We start from the raw sequence: 19,122 nt of genomic DNA on the forward strand, positions 1-19,122 counted from the left end.
AGGACTAGGATTAAAGCATTTTACGAAAAGTGATGCTGTGTTGTTAGTTATTTATTTACTTTTTTTAATATTTTTTAAAAAAATAAAAGAAAATTCAAATAATTTTGTATCTCCCATGATATATCGACCCACGAGTACTAATGTGGCTATAATTAGAGATTGCAACTCTATTATGATCATAGTCCGGTGATATACAATAAGATTCAAATTTTGAAAGAATTAAATTAATAAAATCCCGGTGAAAAAAATAAAAACAGCTTCTAAAAGTATAGTTATCTTAAAATACGAACTTTAACACAAGTTTTTTGATCCAATAGAAAATTGAATTCTTTGAATAAATAAAATATTTTATGTATTAACATATTAAATTTCCTAATTATTTTTTCTTCTTGGGAAAATTTTTGAATTCGAATAGAAAATTCAATAAATTGAAATTGGGTTGAAAGAATTCTCCATATTAACTTGTCATATATTTCAGATCATATAAATTAAGTTAATTAAATTTTTTAAAAACCTTAAGGGTATAGTCCACTAAAAATTTTTAAGTTTTGACAATGAAAATAAGCTCTGTGACCATGTAAATATATATCTATGCAAAACGAGAGGTTATGCCATAATTTTTTTTGGTTATCAAATTTTCCTTTTTTTGAGAGAAGTCTCTCAATAATTTGAGAAGAATCTTTGATATAAAGAGATACACATTTGTAGAACGAAGTAAGTGTTTTCCAAACATTTTATATGTTCATCCTGTATAACAATATAAAGCTGCATAGTGCCATCTTGTGCGTTTGCTATTTTATGCACTTTTCATTGAGATAATCCCTCTTCTCGGGTGATTTTAACAGTCAACTCAATTTTAAAATAAAGATTTCATCAAAATGATTTCGAAATTCGGATATTGATTATATAAATAGCACTGTTAACATATTTTGGATGAGTAAAAAATACCTTGTTTTGTATGCATTTAGTACACCTTTATTTTTGATTAAAACTATAAAATTTTTATTCCTTATATAATAAATAGTATATGTTACATAAACATGAAATTCAATAGCATTCAATTTTGGATTTTTTAGATTTGGTAAATTTTAGAAGAAATAAAATCAGCAATCAAAATAAAGAAACTTTTTTTGTATCTTCTATGATTACCTTTTGGTACTAAATTTTGCATTAATAAGTAAATTATCTGTATTATTCTGTGAGCACAAGCCCTCAGTTATGCTGGTAGTGAATGATGAATCGTCATTTTGCGAAGAGAACGCGATTATTAAGGTAATTTTGAGAATTGTCTTGAATTATTTAAAATTAAAGTTAATTGAATAGGTAGGATAACTCGCCTTTGCTAAATTTGTATAATTTGACCTTATTCTAGTTGGATCTGAGAATATTTTGCTGAAATAATAAATTATATCGCCGATTTATGAAAATTTCTCTGATGGGACCGACTCGCTGAAACGTATTAGTGTTAATGGTAACTTGTCTGAATTTTCAAATTTTTTTCGAAATCCAAAAAATCACAAACAAAAGCATCAAAATTAGATTTGCATTTAAGGTTTTCATTTTTTTTTGGAAAATAAAAATATTTTTCCCCAATAAAGTTTATTTTTACTTTTGAGAGGAATAGAAACGTTATTTTGGAATTTTGAAACGACAGAAATGTTCCATTTTTAATGTAGATTCTAAAATGGGGTCAAATTTTTGATTGAACCGTTATCCATTGAAAAACCTCGATTTTAAAATGTTATTCCAAAATATTCATCTAATGATATAGTATATATTTATTAATTATTACTTTTTATTCAATTTTCACTTTTGGCGGGATTTCATTTTTTTGTTGTTGTATGGGCCATATTGTTCACCCAAAACGGAAAACAAAGGCAATGCATAACATTTTACTCCACGAACGTCGTCGACTCTCAGCGCGACAGATGCTTGGTGCTTGCATAATGACCGGAATGCCATATACAAAAGGTGCTCGCTTTCTTTCTCTTTGTGGAACTAAGCCCCCTGTGAAGAGTGGTGTCATGAGACAACAGAGATTTTGTGACGATAAGATTAGAAGACTTAAAAGTATTTCCCTAATGCTGTCGAGAAAGTCCTTCAGTGGTTACTTATCCATTGATGCAAGATGGACGCACAGGCGAAACTCGCCAAGTTGTACAGTAACTGCGCTCGATGCTGTCACAAAAAGAGTTCTTGCATGCGTGAACATCAACCATATTGGTGGAAACAGACAGCATGCTCAGTATTCCGGAGCTTCCAACAATATGGAAAGTGCTGGAACTCGAATCATCTTGAAGCAATTAAAGAAATACAATATCTTGAAAGATGTTAAAGAGATTATTAAAGACCGAGATAACAAAAGTGTCTCTGTCTTTAAAGAATTTGGCGTCTCTCATCTTGAAAGATTCGATCCAGGTCATGTATCAAAAAATATCTCAAAAGATTTTACAAAGTTCTCAGCTTCTCATAAGACAGTTGAAGTTTTCAACGACAAGACTCAGAAGATTGAAAAAATAGAGAGACCTTTCTGGGGTCTGAATGCAAGCCTAAGTATGTGGCTTTGGTCATGTTTTGCCGAAGAAAATATTGACAAACGTACGAAAATGTGGGAGAATTGTGTCTACCATTACGTAGGCAATCATTCTTTTTGCGAACCGCACAATTACAAATGCTTTGAATGGCAAAAAGGTGTCAATTCGATCCAACTTCAATTCATGCTCTATGACTGGGTTCACAAATGGACACCCATAGTTTCCAAAGTTTCTTCCATTGGATCTACCTGCATGAATGAAGCGTTTAACTCCAAAATTGCATGCTATTTGGACAAATCAAGAGCCTGGAAGAACATTAACATTAGAGTTAACGTTGCAATCTTAGAATGGAATGATCCAGAGCATTTTCTCGGAGATATACAAAAAGCATTACATCTTCCCCCACTTCCAGAAGATTGTGTCAAATCATTTGAAGAGAATTGTTACTCCAAAATGATATTGAAACAAAAAACTGTTACAAAAGGTTCTAAAAAACAGAACAAATACAAAAAATTCATTCAGAGTGTACCAGGAGGAGATTATCAAGTTTTCAAGTCCGAATGGGAATCAGAAGACGAAGACATTGATGACTTTGATTAACGAAAATTACATTTTATTTATTGTTTTTGTTTTTAATTAAATTATTATTATGCTCATTTTCTTATTTTGATTTTTTCTCATTATGATATAAATAATTTATTAATGCATTTATCCAATAATTATGCTATGATATTTTTATGCCTTATTTCATTTCTCTTATATTTGATAATCTGGTAAAATATAGTTCAGACTATAATCATTTTAGATTATTGATATATTTATATAGGTTAGAATAAAATTAGTTTCATTTTCTACTTTTATTTTGAATTAATAATTTATAATATCAAATATTATGGCGTAACCTCTCCTTTAAAATATAGATATATATAGGCCTATAGAGTTTATTGGCACTCTCAAAACTCTAGAATTTTGAGTTTACTATACCCTTAATAGGATAAAAAAAAGAATTTACACTCTCTCACTTTGAAAACATAGAAAATGCCAATCTATTGGTATACATTTTAGTTTTGTTAAGTTTACAAAACGATTACTCTAGATTTTAAAGATTTATCAAGAATTTAGAGAATATCCTTCTCAAAACAACTTCAATAGCGAAGGATTAGTATTGAATCGGATTTGTAACATAATTATAGTACATTACAATACAATTTCTCCGACTTTTAAATATTTTTGAAATATTTACAAAATATGCTCTTTCTATCATCGATACTTTAATACAGAGCAAATTTAGTAAATGTCATCACGTTATTTTTTCATAAATCGTTTTCGAACTTTTGAAATATTTATTTTAAACCAGTTTTCTACATTTAATATGTGAATTATATCAAAAGTAGATGGGCGATACTTGTAAATCTATTTAAACTATTAGTTTGCTATTATTGAAGAACTTTATAATTTTTTTTTTCTTATGTATGGAATTAAAGATAATTTTGCCGATTCCAACTGGTTTTTCTATATGAGTTAAATATGCCAAGTGAAATTGGACTTGCCAATATTGTAAATTGAAGTATGGACTATATATCGATTTTCATTGATTGATGAATAACTCGGAGTAATGTAATTGTTGATAATGAAAAATAGTTTTCAATTGCTGGTAAGGGCCAATGTATGTTCAATAGCTCCGAAAGCAAAAAATGCACGTTTAGAAAAAGACGATAACGATTAAATTACAAAATCGATAACGACGACGATTAAATTACAAAATCAATAATGACCCGGTATTCATCGCCGGAAAAGATATTTCCTGTTTCGCGCATCCATCCAAGGAATGCCTTTTCTTCGTGTTGAAGAATGCCAATGCTTTTGGCGCGGTTAAAGAATAACGGAAGCATATAAAATGAAGTCATTTAACTGCCAATTCAAAATTTCCTGGATATAAATAGTTCTATTTTATATTTACAATCAAAATTTTAAAAATCTGATAACATCATGAGTCTCATTTGACACCCTTTAGAAAATTGAGAAAATCATAAAATTCTCCTTATATTGATTTATGGCATATCCCGATTCGTTTTGAATGATTAATAAATTTTATACATCAAGGTTTTCAAAAGATTACAAAACCGCATAATCAAATTTTATATATTATGCCAATACTAATATTTAATCCAATTTTTCCATAAAATTTTCCATACGATAGAGATGCATTTTTTAAAGAATGACAGCACAAAAATGATGGCTCTAAGTAACAAAAAGTTTCAAGTAGCAGCGCACTCAGTATTTTTAAAGTGTTGTTTCATTTAATTAACAAGAAGTTCAAAGACGACTTACGATTTATATCAAATTGCAAATATTTTATCGAAAAATCTCATACATGCTTAAGTTTGTTTGTAATTTGTGATTTTATGTGAACACATATGTTATTTGCATCTAGAAATTCCTTGATTAATCAGAAAATATTAATAACTCTATCTTTCATTTAACACACGCACCTAATATTCCTTTTAGGTTCAATAAACTAATCACATTAAAATGTTCTTTATATAATATTTTTTCATTAATCCATCTGTATACTTTGATATCTTCTTAATAAATTTAAATGTTTCAATGTTAAAAATAAAATTATTTTCATAATTAGATTCTACACGAGATCTGGACGCAAATAGCAAGATTGCTCACATAAGTTATATTATTTAATGATTTACGCTATGTAAAGAAATAATGTAAAGAAATTCACACGGTTGATTGATTAGTGTTAACCATTCATGCTATATAATATCGAATACAGATTAAAAGGTACGTGTGAAGTACTTCACTATTTCAGCATCATTTTTCGTCTTCATTTAATCTTAAAAATGAAAACCATTATTTGTTACCAATTATTGTATTATATGGGTGTTTAATTTATACCATAGAAACAGTAGTTTCTCTAAAGATATTAAAAAATACAAAAAAATTATGAGAAACTTGATTTAAATTAATCGTCCCTGTAATTAGAGCTAAAAGATCATGTAAGGAAGTCTTTAATTCTGAAATATCAATGAGAATTAAAAAAATCAAAATAGAATTTTACCGAGAAATGTTTCAAATAAACATAATTTTATTACAAAAATATTCTTATTCAAATGGTGTGAGGATTGATTTCGGAAGAAGTCCAACACTGTCGTTGATATTCTTACAAAGATAAAATTCTTCGTCTTGTTCTTTCATTCCGCAAACAATTTCACCTTTGTATGCATTGAGATGGCCAGAGATGCCAGTGTAGTCTTCCGTAACAGAGAAAAGTTGAACATTTCCGGATTCGACTTCTTTCTTGAATAATTGATCTTTTGTAAGGAATTTCGAAGCAAGTGGATGAACATTCCATGGTTGGAAACAGTCATCTGTCTGAGCTGGCCTGAATTTCTCAAATTGTGCAATGATGCTTGAATCTGATTCAAGAGGCAATTCTTGGACGATAAATTCAACATCTGATGATGAAGTAACAAAATAGTTACCAATATTTGTTAATGTCGAAGCAAAATCTAGTAATATGGATTTAACCTCTTCAGTTCTCCAGATTTCGTGTTCTTCTATCTGAGAAAGTATCGATTCGATGTTCTGAGTGATTGATTCCGCAATTTGTATTGACTCATTATTGACTTTTATAGCATTAAATCTCGCTTGTTTGAAATCTTCAATAAGCTTTGAAAGATCTTTGACTCCCTTTGCTTCAGCGTCTTTAAGGGCATTTCCTGCATCAATGAACTTAGTGCGAGCTTCTTTATTCGCCTTTTTTGCGCGGTTATATTTTGTTAATTCTTCAACAATATTGTGCTTGATTGTAGATATTCTGTTAGAATAGTGAGCATGCATTGATTCTAGCTGTTTGTTGGCGAATTTCTTCAACTTGTTTGTTGCATGTTCATAAGAATTTACTTGGAGCAAAAACTTTACGCTGATTTTAGGAAATCTCTTAAAAATTTCAGAATGAAACTCGTGACTATCAGCAGGCTTATCTTTATCATGGAAAACAAGAGGGTCAAATGCTAAATTTGCGATTTTTGTTTTCATGGCTTCAAAATCACCTGCATATTCGATAATATATTGCTGGAGTGTGCTGACAATTTGACTGTCTTTTTGAACTGCTTGATCTAAGATCTCCGGTAGTTCTTTATATGATGTGAAAGTCTCAGACATTTTTTATAAATTGTAAACATTTCAATATTGAATAATATAAAATAATCATTAATTCTATACCATAAAATTATTAATGATTAAAATGAGTTTTTCTTCGGAAAATTGAATAAGTTGATTTCATTTTCGAAAAGTTGATAAAAAACTTATTCGGAGGGAATGTTTGGTCAAAGATTTTTAAGTTTGCATCAAATCCTAATATGAAAAACTGAAGATAATTCAATTTCGATGAAGAGATTCATTTCATAAAATCAGAAAATCCAAAATATAGAACATTAAACCTAAAATATATGTTCTTTGATAGAAAGAATATCATTTCCTCATTTTGGAGCTAGAATTGAACAATTCACTTTCGAATTGAATAATTTTTTTTACAAAACTTCACGATTACTGATTTTCCCGTAGAACAAGATTCAAATAAATTATTGATTGATTTAAACTTATCGAAATTCCCAAAAAGTTTTGTTTTGAACAAATTACAAATAAATTGGAGAATAAAGAAATCCGTAATAATAAATTTTTGAATCTAATCATTTAAAAAATATAATCAAAGAATTTAATTACGCTCTCCGCGGATTCTCATGGCAAGTTGAACATCACGCTCCATGATTGTAACTCTGTTAGCATGGATAGCGCAAAGGTTTGTATCTTCGAATAAGCCTACAAGGTAAGCTTCAGCAGCTTCCTGGAGGGCAGCAATAGCTGATGATTGGAAACGAAGATCGCCACGGAAACCAGAAGCGATTTCTCTTACAAGACGCTGGAATGGAAGCTTACGGATAAGGAGATCTGTAGACTTCTGATACTTACGAATTTCACGAAGGGCAACTGTACCTGGACGGAATCTGTGTTGCTTCTTAGCACCCTGGGAGTCAACTGTTGGAATAGCCTTGCGGGCGGCCTTGGCACCGAGAGACTTACGTGGGGTCTTGCCACCTGTTGTCTTTCTAGCTGTTTGCTTAGTACGAGCCATTAGAAAAATAATTAAAAACCGATATTTTTCATAGAATTTGGTAATAAATTTTGTCGTTTTGCGTCTTTGGATTTTGAATGTAGGTAAAATTTTCCAGCTCTCAAAAAGTGTAGGCAAACTAGTTTACGATGAAAATTTTATTGCTTGTATCTATTGATAGCAATTTGTATGATTCTTCTGATTATAATGGTTTTGTAGATTTTGGGAAATTGAATTTTGCATGGAAAAATTTTATGAGAATGAAATTTGAAGGAAATGACTTGTCTGAAGAAGTTCTTTGTATCTTTAGCGTCAATTTTGTGTATTGGTAATAATTGCCCTTCATGATAACGAGTGCAAGGGAAATGAATGAAAGTATCAAAGGCGAGTAGAAAGGATATATCTCTGGATAACCTTTTTTTGGTATTATTGTCAGAAAATTATAAAAAGTAGCTGATCATTTAGATTGGTAGTGGTAAAGCTATTAATCTATCTTAGCTGTATCTTTGATGTTAATTTTGAGCGTTAAATGCTAACTATGCCTATTGAAAAGTCAGAAAAGATAAGTTCATGAAATCATGGAGTCTTTGTATAAATAATTGGAAGTCGATTGCTTATCTGATAGGATGGGAAAATGAAAGCTAGCAAGTCGTTCTGTCAAGCGGGTGATTGACAAAAATTAGGAGAAATGGATAGATAGTCAACCAGAGGATATTAGAATTTGTGACTACAAATGGCGGTGAACTAGCTTGAGTGGTATCTTTGCTGAAATAGGATCAGGATGTATCTAGAATGAGTCCAAAAATTAATGAAAAATATGGCGCCATAAATTGAGATCAAACGTCCATTTTCAATTCAATTTTTAATATTTTTGGCGGGATGTGAATTAATAAAACGGATATAAAGGAAATATATCAAATTGATCAAAAATGAAAGTCTGTATGCATATTTACTCCCTTTCGATTCGATTACGCAAGATATTGAAGTAAATAGGACCGATTTTTACAAAGAAAACTTGGGGTTCTGGTGTATGCACCTGGACTTGAAGCCTTCAAAGGGAATAGTCCGAATAATTTAAACATCTGCAACTTCCTGATTTTCCTTCTACTGTTTGTTCTAGAATTAGTTCAATGATGTGTAGAATGTTGACTTAAGGAGTATTCAATTCCCTTTTGTAGAATCTGAAGAAAAAATAATTCAAGATTGTATTAACCAATTCTCATCAAACACAGTATTCATCATATAAGAATTGAGTATGAAAACCTAACTATTAAAAGTCTTTAATTGAATAATAAATAAAAAATATGTTTAGAGTTTGTGTCTAGATCAATGTATCTTCCTTTTTACCGAGATCGATCTTTTCGTCTGTTTATGCCCAAGTTGGAAAGCTAGTAGGATAGTAATAATTCTTATCTCTTGCTTGGGATGCGGTTTTAAATAACTTAAAGGTCCAATATTCATTGAAATATCAAAACTAGAATGCGTTTTGATTTTGCAAGTTTCATTGATAAAATGTCAAAGCCGATTCAAAAATTTACATCGAATTTATGATATTTTTGTTATGTATTGCTTTTGGGATATTTTGAAACTTTAATTGAATTTTCATAAATTTTTTGAATGAAAAATGAGCAATTGATGGGTATCGTAATATTTTGCATCTGATATTGCCTTTATTAAGCTTTCTAGATACCTATATTAAGCTTTGTATAAATATATTTACATATGTAGTTGAATTCTAACAAATAGAATTATATCGAAATATCTGGGTCATGATTGATTTTGTAATTTAATCGTCGTCGTTATCGATTTTGTAATTTAATCGTTATCGTCTTTTTCTAAACGTGCATTTTTTGCTTTCGGAGCTATTGAACATACATTGGCCCTTACCAGCAATTGAAAACTATTTTTCATTATCAACAATTACATTACTCCGAGTTATTCATCAATCAATGAAAATCAATATATAGTCCATACTTCAATTTACAATATTGGCAAGTCCAATTTCACTTGGCATATTTAACTCATATAGAAAAACCAGTTGGAATCGGCAAAATTATCTTTAATTCCATACATAAGAAAAAAAAATTATAAAGTTCTTCAATAATAGCAAACTAATAGTTTAAATAGATTTACAAGTATCGCCCATCTACTTTTGATATAATTCACATATTAAATGTAGAAAACTGGTTTAAAATAAATATTTCAAAAGTTCGAAAACGATTTATGAAAAAATAACGTGATGACATTTACTAAATTTGCTCTGTATTAAAGTATCGATGATAGAAAGAGCATATTTTGTAAATATTTCAAAAATATTTAAAAGTCGGAGAAATTGTATTGTAATGTACTATAATTATGTTACAAATCCGATTCAATACTAATCCTTCGCTATTGAAGTTGTTTTGAGAAGGATATTCTCTAAATTCTTGATAAATCTTTAAAATCTAGAGTAATCGTTTTGTAAACTTAACAAAACTAAAATGTATACCAATAGATTGGCATTTTCTACGTTTTCAAAGTGAGAGAGTGTAAATTCTTTTTTTTATCCTATTAAGGTTTTTAAAAAATTTAATTAACTTAATTTATATGATCTGAAATATATGACAAGTTAATATGGAGAATTCTTTCAACCCAATTTCAATTTATTGAATTTTCTATTCGAATTCAAAAATTTTCCCAAGAAGAAAAAATAATTAGGAAATTTAATATGTTAATACATAAAATATTTTATTTATTCAAAGAATTCAATTTTCTATTGGATCAAAAAACTTGTGTTAAAGTTCGTATTTTAAGATAACTATACTTTTAGAAGCTGTTTTTATTTTTTTCACCGGGATTTTATTAATTTAATTCTTTCAAAATTTGAATCTTATTGTATATCACCGGACTATGATCATAATAGAGTTGCAATCTCTAATTATAGCCACATTAGTACTCGTGGGTCGATATATCATGGGAGATACAAAATTATTTGAATTTTCTTTTATTTTTTTAAAAAATATTAAAAAAAGTAAATAAATAACTAACAACACAGCATCACTTTTCGTAAAATGCTTTAATCCTAGTCCTTTTTCCCCTTAATTTTTCAATCTCTCCCAGGTTGAAATTTATTCCGGGAATTTTTAAAGATGCTTGGTCAACATAAAATTTCATTAAATCTTCCACAGGAGTCATAAACTCTGAACATTTGAAGCGAGCATGAACTGCATCATTCAAATTTTTAAGAAGATTTTTGTTCGAAAAGTGATTCAATACGGCGATTACATGAATACAAGGTAATCCGTATAATTCGATGTGCTTACATGTGCATGAATATTGTGAATCTGACATAATTTTTACGCAATATGTATAGCGACCAAAAGTTGCATAATATAATTCTTGAATTGGATCATATAATACCGAGCTAAACATATCTGAATGTTTCAAAGTTTCATTTAGATTTTTGATAATATTATCTGATTTAAAATCACCTGTTAAAACATTTTTAACAAGATTGAATTCATGTTCAATGAGACGGATAATTAGTTCGGCGGGTTCATATGTATCCCATTTATCTTTAATTTCGGCATTAAGGGATTCAATAAGAGATGTTGTGAGTATGCCAGCGGTGTAGTCAGCGAATCCTTCAAATGGGTTAATACTATCTAAGTACTTAAAGAGATCCTGATTATTTTCGCGGTTTGGATATTCCTCTTGTAAACGAGTTTCTAACTTTTTAATCAAGTCAATTCGTTTTTGAGGATGGTCTGCGTAAGCGACTTCAACAATTTCGGAATAGACATTGATGTATTCCCTTTTTGTTGCAAAATGACGTAAGCAAAATTTATGATCGCAAGAAAAGCCTGATTCTCTAACAGCAGCTATAATTGCCGGACCTTGATCGGAATAAATATTCTTGAATCTGCTTGGTGGAATAAAAGATTTCAATTTAGTGAGCATATCCTTAATTGTTATCGTATTTTCACTAACAGACCATGCAAATGCAATAGGGATAAGTCTATTATTTGGTGCAGGTGTACCAATAATGAGTAAGTTTCCTTTTTTAATACAAAATAAAAACGTTCCATCAATTTGAATTATTCCGCAAAAAGCTTGTGTTTGCATGTAAAAATGAGTTATTGGAGGAATTACAATAAATGAATAAATTTGAAAGTCTTTTGAATTTTCAGGTAATTCATCACCTTTCTTAAATGTATGCAATTCAATTTCATTGTTAACTTCTTTAACTAAAATCATTTCGCAGAATCCTTGTTCGATTTTGTTTATGATTGAAAAAATTGTTGAGAAATAATTGTAAGATTGAATTCTATCCCCTTTTGTGGTTCCTTTAAGTTTATTTACTATATTATGGAACATCGTATAAGTTGCATTGGGAATATTCAATTCTTTTGCAAAAATTTCTTTGCATTGAGGAACATTATCAGAATTTGCTAATTCATAGACTTTTTTTCCTGCTTGCAACTTAAGAATTTTTGGTATATTGTTACTCGGCTTGCATTGCTTTGCTCTATGCTCGTGTTTAATTACTGGAATGAAGAAAAGTTGACCATTTTCATGAGTCTTTACAAGCTCCATGCAAAATTGGCAGTTAGGACAACGAAACTTTTTTCCTTGCTCAAAATTTAATGGATAAAAAGAATTATATGAATCTTTTGCAATAAATATAGCAGCTTCTGTAGGATCTGTAAATTTTAATTTGCTATATCTTTCCTTGAGAATTGGAATTGGGGATTTTCGGGTATTTCCATTTCTATTTTCAATTTTTTACGGGAATTCAATTCATTTTGAATTAAATCCAGCATATCAGCTCCATCTCCTTTTTCTTCATCAACAATAGCTTGGATGGATACTGATATAGTTTGATTCTCTTCCACTATTGTCGGTTCGCTTTCCGACATGAGATAAAATTGAAGGTTTAACGTACTTTTGATACTCTGAGTTAAAAAAAGATTTTCTTAACATAATTTGATTTATTGGTCCTTAAAAAATTCTGATTCAAAATTGAATTGAATCGAACGAGTTTTCCTTTTGAGTCATTTCAAATATTCATGAGAAAGAAAAAAAATTCTAGCAATTTCAAATATTTTTGATTTGATTGAATTCAAAAGTGTCACAAATATTCAATGAGAAAGAGAAAAGAGATCGAATATGTTGTTTCTGAGCGAATAGTCAAGCAATATTTCGTTAAGTACAAAGATCAGCATCCGGAAAAAAATAAATGGGTATATCAAAATGAGATTCCGCAAGAAATATTTGAAAAATATCTAGAAACGAAGAAAACAGAAAATATTGATGAAATGTTACGCTGTACTCGAATTGTTCATGTTGTTGATCAAGATAAAAAAGAATTTTATCTTGAATTTTCAAAAAAAATCAAATTCATCACATATTAAACAAGAATCTAGATGAAGAACATCAAAAGGCTTATATAGATTATCTTGAAAGTTTACTCAAACTTGAAATAAAAAATAAAAATTAAATTAAATTAACCCTCGTTAGGATATCGTTGCAAATAAAGATCTGTTTCTCAGAAAGATCTTGATTTTCTGATAAATATTCTGTTGTAACTTCTACAAGAGTTAGTATGGCTTAGTTGGGTACTGTGGCACTGCGCACCTACTTACCCACGATATGTGAATTTGACACTTTACAAAACCGCTAACATATATTTTATAACACAAACGACAACACTAACTTAACCTTAAATATTTACAAAACCACCAACCACTTCACCTCACTAACGAACTCACTAATGAAAAAATAAACGTTCTCATAAATTTTCTTTTATATCTTCATCGTCAATGTTAACCCTATTGTAGTCATACTTGAAGTCATAAAGTTTCTCAAGTTTTGAAATGCATAGTCTTGTTAACTTACCTTCATCATCATAAGTTTTTATAAAACTACCATGACAATCTTTATACACAGTCAATGTATAATCTACTGGTCTAGGATGAAGTGTAAAGAACATGTTATACTCAGGAAGGAAGAATAAATGTTTAAATGTATGTTTGTTATATTTTTCGATTTGTATGAGTTGCTTTTGTTCTGTCATTTATATAAAAACAAAATAAAAATAAAATAAAAAAAATAAACTTAAAAATAAATGATATCACCACCCTCACACGTATGAAAACATAGCGCAAAAATAAATTTAGGTGAAGTGGTGAGATCTCACCTGTTTTTTCACCTCTTTTTTCACCCTGTTGAATTCATTGCTTTATAACTCTCTTCCTTGGTTTCTTTTTAGTTGCTTTCTTCACGTCTGTCTCCAACTTGACTGTCTTTCTTCTTCGTCCATAATGATACCAGTTACTTCCACCAGTCAATGGGTCAAATGGTCTTTCGTAAGGGTTTCCATACATTCCATAGGGACCATACGGAAGAACTACTGGTGGAGAAGAAACATTTTCTTTAGTTCCATCGAATCTATTTAAATGCATTGTTTCACCTTTCATCTGGTCATTAAAGTCTTTTGCGTGTTTTGCAAACTCATTGTCCTTTCCTAAAGCATTTTCTGACTCAGTCGCAACCAAATTGGATGCTTTATTTATGAGCCCTATTTTATTTAATCTTAACTTCTTTGCAACCCAGCCTCCAATCTTCCCTTTATTTGCATCTAATGTCTTCGAAACCCTTCCTCCACTCATTTTATTTACTGCGTCATAAGCTCCAAGTGCTTTTGCTCCAAATGCTAATGCTTTTGTTCCCATTGCGCCTAAAGCTGCCCAAGCTACCATTTACACCATATTAAAATCATCTCTCTTCAATATTATCTCATAAAAGTTCTCGTTACTGGAGAAAGTCAATAAAACATAAGCGTTCTCACGGGCTTCGCCCTCACCGCTTTGCGGTCTATCTAACTTATTTCTTATATCATCTATACGCTTCAAAATGTCTGAACAATTGCTAACATCTTCTACAACAGTTATTTCATCATGAATGACCTTCAAGAACAAGCTCATTTAATATGCTATTAAAATCATCTCAATAATGAGTCCATCCTTTCCATCTTTGGGTAGCACAACATCTTTCATTGAAGAAGGTTCGACAAGTCTTATATTAAACTTACTGACAAAGTTTGTTATACTATAATGCTTCGGCGGCGAATACATGTAGTTTGAAAGACATAATATAGATTCTTCAGCAAATTCACTTATACTGGATTTTATAACAATGTTCTCACGAGACCAAATGCCACCAATTGACAATCTTGTAAGCAATCCTGCTGAACCTTCTACTGTAAACGTCGATAGTAACATTCCACGAAGGTCATCTATTGACATCGTTGAGTCACTGAATTTAAATATTTTCTTAAAGCAATCGTCATTATCTAACCATGCAATAGCTTTGAAGTTTTCATTCGAATATACATCTGCTTCATTAAATGTAAAACCCGACTTCTTTGCAGAGACGACTTTAAAATCTATTGAGTTTGTTTCAAATTATATGCTATGGTAACTTCTGAAGGTAATGGATGTCCTTCCGCAGTCAGTTGTTCTCTCACTACCGTTTGAAGCTTTGTATTAAAAACTTTCATGTCATCTCCTGTATCTAAGTTCACATACACAGCAACAGGGAAACTATCTTGCTTCTTTGTTTCATCATTATATCTCAAAACATTAAAGTTCTTCAATAATATTGTCCTTCCTGCTGGAATACTTCGAACCTGTCTGATTTCAATAGCTTTCTCACCTCCTACATACTCTACCCAGTGTCTTGGATATTCATAAGTATACTGACTTTCTTGAATTTTGGTAGGTTTCATCATAACGTGTTCATAGTATATCTTTATACTCTTGTCAGTTAGACTCGGTGCTATGTTCTGAATATTTCTGACTTGCATTTTTAATGGAGATAAAATGAAGCATTTAATACATGACGTAGATGAAGACATGAATGAAACTACAGACAAACTTAACTCTTCTCTTATTCTTCCTTTCAGCAAAGATTATGAGTTCTGTTCAAATGGTGTGTATTTCTATTGTGGAAAGATGGGTTCAGGTAAGACATTAACCTCATTCGTCATATACTCATAACAGAACGTTTAGGAAATGACTCATATTATGACCAAATCATTATATCAGCAACTTCAGACTCTATGGACTCAACAGCGAAAACATTTATGTCAAAAGTTCAAGCCTCTGTCGTTAAAGTTCCAGACAGTGAACTCATTGAATTTCTTCAACGTTACATTCGACGTAAGAGGAAATATTATGCCATCGTTGAATTTATACAGTCAGGAATGCAAAAGACTTCTGAGGAGATGGAAAGAATTATTGACAAAACCAACTTACGTCAGTACTCAGGAGTTTACGATATGAAACGACTGACAAACTACATTCTATCAAAACTTTCAAAATACCCCTTCAAAAAATATCCTTCAAACACTCTGCTCGTTTGCGACGACTTCGCCGGAAAAGGTTTAGTTTCAAAAACCAGACTCACCATTAGCTAACATCATTACTAAAGTCAGACATTACCATTTAACTGTAGCAATACTTATGCAAACATGGAGGTTTTTAGCTTTAAACATAAAACGTCTCATAACTGACTTCGTTATCTTTCAAGGTTTCTCACGCTATGACATTGAACTCATTTGGAAACAGTCAGGTATAACATTACCCTTTGAAGAAAATTTGGGAAGCATATAAGTCTCTCATCTCTCCTCGTTCATTACCTTGAGATTCATATCATGACTAATACCATTAAAGTCAAAAATATTCCATGGGAACGACCAACATTATTTTAAAGTTTAACCTTCAATTGACTGATGGTAAACAAATTCCATGCATCTCTGTCGCCATTTCTGTTAATATTTTTGCTGTCATTCATATCATCCACTTCCCCATCCGTTAGCTTTTGAGGATATGCGTTAGAATAGCTGTTCTTAAATGAAGGCTTTTCACCTTTGAGAGCATAAACTCTATAACTTTCTGCATACTTTATGTTTGAACCTCCCGAGCCATCATTGACATAAATTTTTATAGGCTTCCACCCATTGTTCATGTTCCTGCTTCTTCCCTTTGCTCTTTTGTTCAGTAGTTCTACATCTTTATACACAGCTTCTGTCTCAGTGAATTCAACAATATTTTCATTCGTTAGCTTTACATTCAAACCCTTGTCGAGTATATTGTTCATTTCATACATATAAAAGGTTTTTATTCTATATGAAATGAGAAGCAAATCCATCTTAGCTGGTGCCGTTAATGTTCCAATTGAACCAACATCAAATGTTGACTCACGAACGACAAACAATATTGTCATAAAGAACTATAGTTCAGAGTGTTTGAAAGAAAAAGAACCAGAACTTAAGTCGGTGAATTTAAACACAGCTTCAAACGCTAACGCTACATCAGATGTTAAGTTAGAGTATCCACCACTGACCAAATTCTTTCAAGAGAAGCCAACGACAACCCTTACACAAATGTTCAAACAAATCCTTCAGATAACGTAGACCATTACCTTCTTCAGTTATACCAAACAATTTTACTCAAAGACGATAAGAAGCTTTTGACAAATCTTATAAGCAAGAACCAATAATTCTAACAAAGGAGGACCTTGAAAATGTTATCTCACGAATAACAGGGAAACAATGTGTCATTGATTATCTCGACCCTGAAATCGAATGCTGTGGTCAAACTCCACTATTCATGAAAATAGGTAACATCCGCATCATTGAAACACCAGGAACTACAGGAGTTGAGTTTAAGTATAAATATTCGAATGAATATACAAAACTTTCAACAGAATATAAACTTTGTTTGAAATATGTTTAGTAAATTAAAGCAGTCAGGACCTTCGGTCTTGGCGCTTTGCGCCGTCAGTCAAAAAAATTTCAAGTTAGCAATTTGTAATATCTATCCAAAACTTCTTCAACAGTATCGAACTCATCTTCATAATGCAAACCTAATCTTATTGACTTGGTGCAGTTTTCACTAACACAATATTTTTCTGTTCTCTTGACTGACATAACTAATTCATTTGTTTCATCAAACAGCAACAACCAAAGTTCATGACCTAATACATAACATTCATACTTTATTTTTTTAGCTCTGAGTTCTCTTGTAAGCTGTTGCATTTAATATTTTCTAAAAAGTCAACTTCAACAGTCATTCGCACTGGTGCCTTCAGTTCTACAGGCTCTCCTTGAAAGTCAACAAGTCTGAATGCATGTCTTTCAAATTATGAGGACTAATGCGAACCATTTACCTAAATGAGTTGCTATGACAGGAACGTTTGGAATGAACATTGAATTGACTGCATAACAGAAGGATTTATATTCTACTGAACCTTTACTATTAACTCCTGAAATGCCTGTGACATTAGCTATTTTAGACTCAATGTATAAACAATTACCATAAACTACGTATGGAACAGATTTCATCTCAATCGTTTTGTCAACACTTTTCAAAGGAAATGTCATATGGTATGCACCCAAAAGAAGTTGTACTCTATGACTCATTCTTGGTATCTTAAACTCCTTCACATAACTGAACTTCAAAACTCCTGCAATAAGTTTAACATTCATTAAGTTTTCTTCGTTATCCTTGTTTATTGTAGTATTTATGAGAGCATTTAACACTCCAGCTAATGTTTCCATCTTATTTCTACATTATTGTGAAATCTTATTTCGTGCTTCTTTCCATCTATTTCAATCTCCATGAAATCTGTTTCATCTGTTATAACGAATGAAGCGATAGTATTGAAGTCAACCATTCTGAATGCAAGCGCCTCATTCTGTAGACCTAAGTTTGTTTGTAGCTTTACTGTCCCGTATTCGGTTGGGTCTGTACTTTGCAAATAGAACAACATTTATTCTCATTAAAATATGAGTATAGCTGCATATGCGTATGAAGCTGACAGAGCTAAACGTTTATATTTTGGTCAATACTCTCTCACACTTACTGACAAATATATTCTTATCACTGATGGAAATACTGAGAAATACATAAATGGAAGGACTATGAAAAGTTTTGACCCTATTTTAACTCCATGTACTATGCCGTTTATAAAGGACGGTGAAATTATTGAAAAAGATAATACAACCGTATATAGGTCTGTTTATGAAGCATTAGAATATATGTTGAATCATAACCCAAAAAGATTTGACCCAAGCACTACACCATGTGCAATGCCTTTTATTAAGGACGGTGAAATCGTAAGAGTTCCGGATTAAACGGTTTACACAGCTGTTCAAAACAGTTTACAAAACATTTTAGCGAATATCTTTAATTCAGAAACTACAGAAATAAAATTACCGTATATAACAGATGCTAAAGAAATTAAATCAAAAACGACAACATTATTTACGCCACTTAATGATTTAATGACTTATATCATTAATATTCCTGCACCAACTACAGCATTTGATCCAAACTCGACGGTTTGCAGTGTACCTTTCATAAATGACAGTTCATTAATACTTTAAGGGATTCGACAGTAAATGAATCATTAAAG

At 30.9% G+C, this 19,122-nt stretch overlaps 8 protein-coding genes across 8 annotated transcripts, besides 6 other annotated features; 1 reads left to right on the plus strand and 7 right to left on the minus strand.

Annotated features, from left to right (window-relative positions):
* Positions 1 to 107: part of a mobile genetic element that runs on past the window's edge.
* A 412-nt stretch (positions 108 to 519) lies between these two features.
* Positions 520 to 3,520: a mobile genetic element.
* TVAGG3_0416590 (uncharacterized protein) lies at positions 1,842 to 3,134 on the plus strand (the record flags this gene model as incomplete). Its single annotated transcript, XM_001316872.2, has 1 exon — positions 1,842 to 3,134. The coding sequence occupies one exon, from the start codon at positions 1,842 to 1,844 to the stop codon at positions 3,132 to 3,134; it is 1,293 nt and encodes a 430-aa protein (XP_001316907.2).
* A 573-nt stretch (positions 3,521 to 4,093) lies between the features above and the next one.
* Positions 4,094 to 4,311: a mobile genetic element.
* Positions 4,312 to 5,651: 1,340 nt separating this feature from the next.
* Positions 5,652 to 6,713, minus strand: TVAGG3_0416610 (SH3-domain family; the record flags this gene model as incomplete). Its single annotated transcript, XM_001299817.1, has 1 exon — positions 5,652 to 6,713. One exon carries the CDS (start codon positions 6,711 to 6,713, stop codon positions 5,652 to 5,654), a length of 1,062 nt encoding a protein of 353 aa, XP_001299818.1.
* A 508-nt stretch (positions 6,714 to 7,221) lies between these two features.
* On the minus strand, positions 7,222 to 7,690 carry TVAGG3_0416620 (histone H3-1; the record flags this gene model as incomplete). Its single annotated transcript, XM_001299816.2, has 1 exon — positions 7,267 to 7,683. The coding sequence occupies one exon, from the start codon at positions 7,681 to 7,683 to the stop codon at positions 7,267 to 7,269; it is 417 nt and encodes a 138-aa protein (XP_001299817.1).
* A 1,736-nt stretch (positions 7,691 to 9,426) lies between these two features.
* Positions 9,427 to 9,644: a mobile genetic element.
* A 980-nt stretch (positions 9,645 to 10,624) lies between these two features.
* Positions 10,625 to 12,751: a mobile genetic element.
* Positions 10,795 to 12,018, minus strand: TVAGG3_0416650 (mutator transposase zinc finger domain family; the record flags this gene model as incomplete). The annotated part of the gene is made up of 1 exon (XM_051233283.1): positions 10,795 to 12,018. A coding segment is annotated over one exon (1,224 nt), but the record flags the coding sequence as incomplete, so codon positions are not given.
* A 488-nt stretch (positions 12,752 to 13,239) lies between the features above and the next one.
* Positions 13,240 to 19,122: part of a mobile genetic element that runs on past the window's edge.
* Positions 13,875 to 14,402, minus strand: TVAGG3_0416670 (protein of unknown function, DUF4107 family; the record flags this gene model as incomplete). The annotated part of the gene is made up of 1 exon (XM_001299815.1): positions 13,875 to 14,402. The coding sequence occupies one exon, from the start codon at positions 14,400 to 14,402 to the stop codon at positions 13,875 to 13,877; it is 528 nt and encodes a 175-aa protein (XP_001299816.1).
* TVAGG3_0416680 (uncharacterized protein) lies at positions 14,628 to 14,948 on the minus strand (the record flags this gene model as incomplete). Its single annotated transcript, XM_001299814.1, has 1 exon — positions 14,628 to 14,948. One exon carries the CDS (start codon positions 14,946 to 14,948, stop codon positions 14,628 to 14,630), a length of 321 nt encoding a protein of 106 aa, XP_001299815.1.
* On the minus strand, positions 15,089 to 15,508 carry TVAGG3_0416690 (uncharacterized protein; the record flags this gene model as incomplete). Its single annotated transcript, XM_001299813.1, has 1 exon — positions 15,089 to 15,508. The coding sequence occupies one exon, from the start codon at positions 15,506 to 15,508 to the stop codon at positions 15,089 to 15,091; it is 420 nt and encodes a 139-aa protein (XP_001299814.1).
* TVAGG3_0416700 (uncharacterized protein) lies at positions 16,411 to 16,812 on the minus strand (the record flags this gene model as incomplete). The annotated part of the gene is made up of 1 exon (XM_001299812.1): positions 16,411 to 16,812. The coding sequence occupies one exon, from the start codon at positions 16,810 to 16,812 to the stop codon at positions 16,411 to 16,413; it is 402 nt and encodes a 133-aa protein (XP_001299813.1).

Source organism: Trichomonas vaginalis, chromosome V (assembly GCF_026262505.1).
Source record: "Trichomonas vaginalis G3 chromosome V, whole genome shotgun sequence".
Classification (NCBI taxonomy): domain Eukaryota; phylum Parabasalia; order Trichomonadida; family Trichomonadidae; genus Trichomonas; species Trichomonas vaginalis.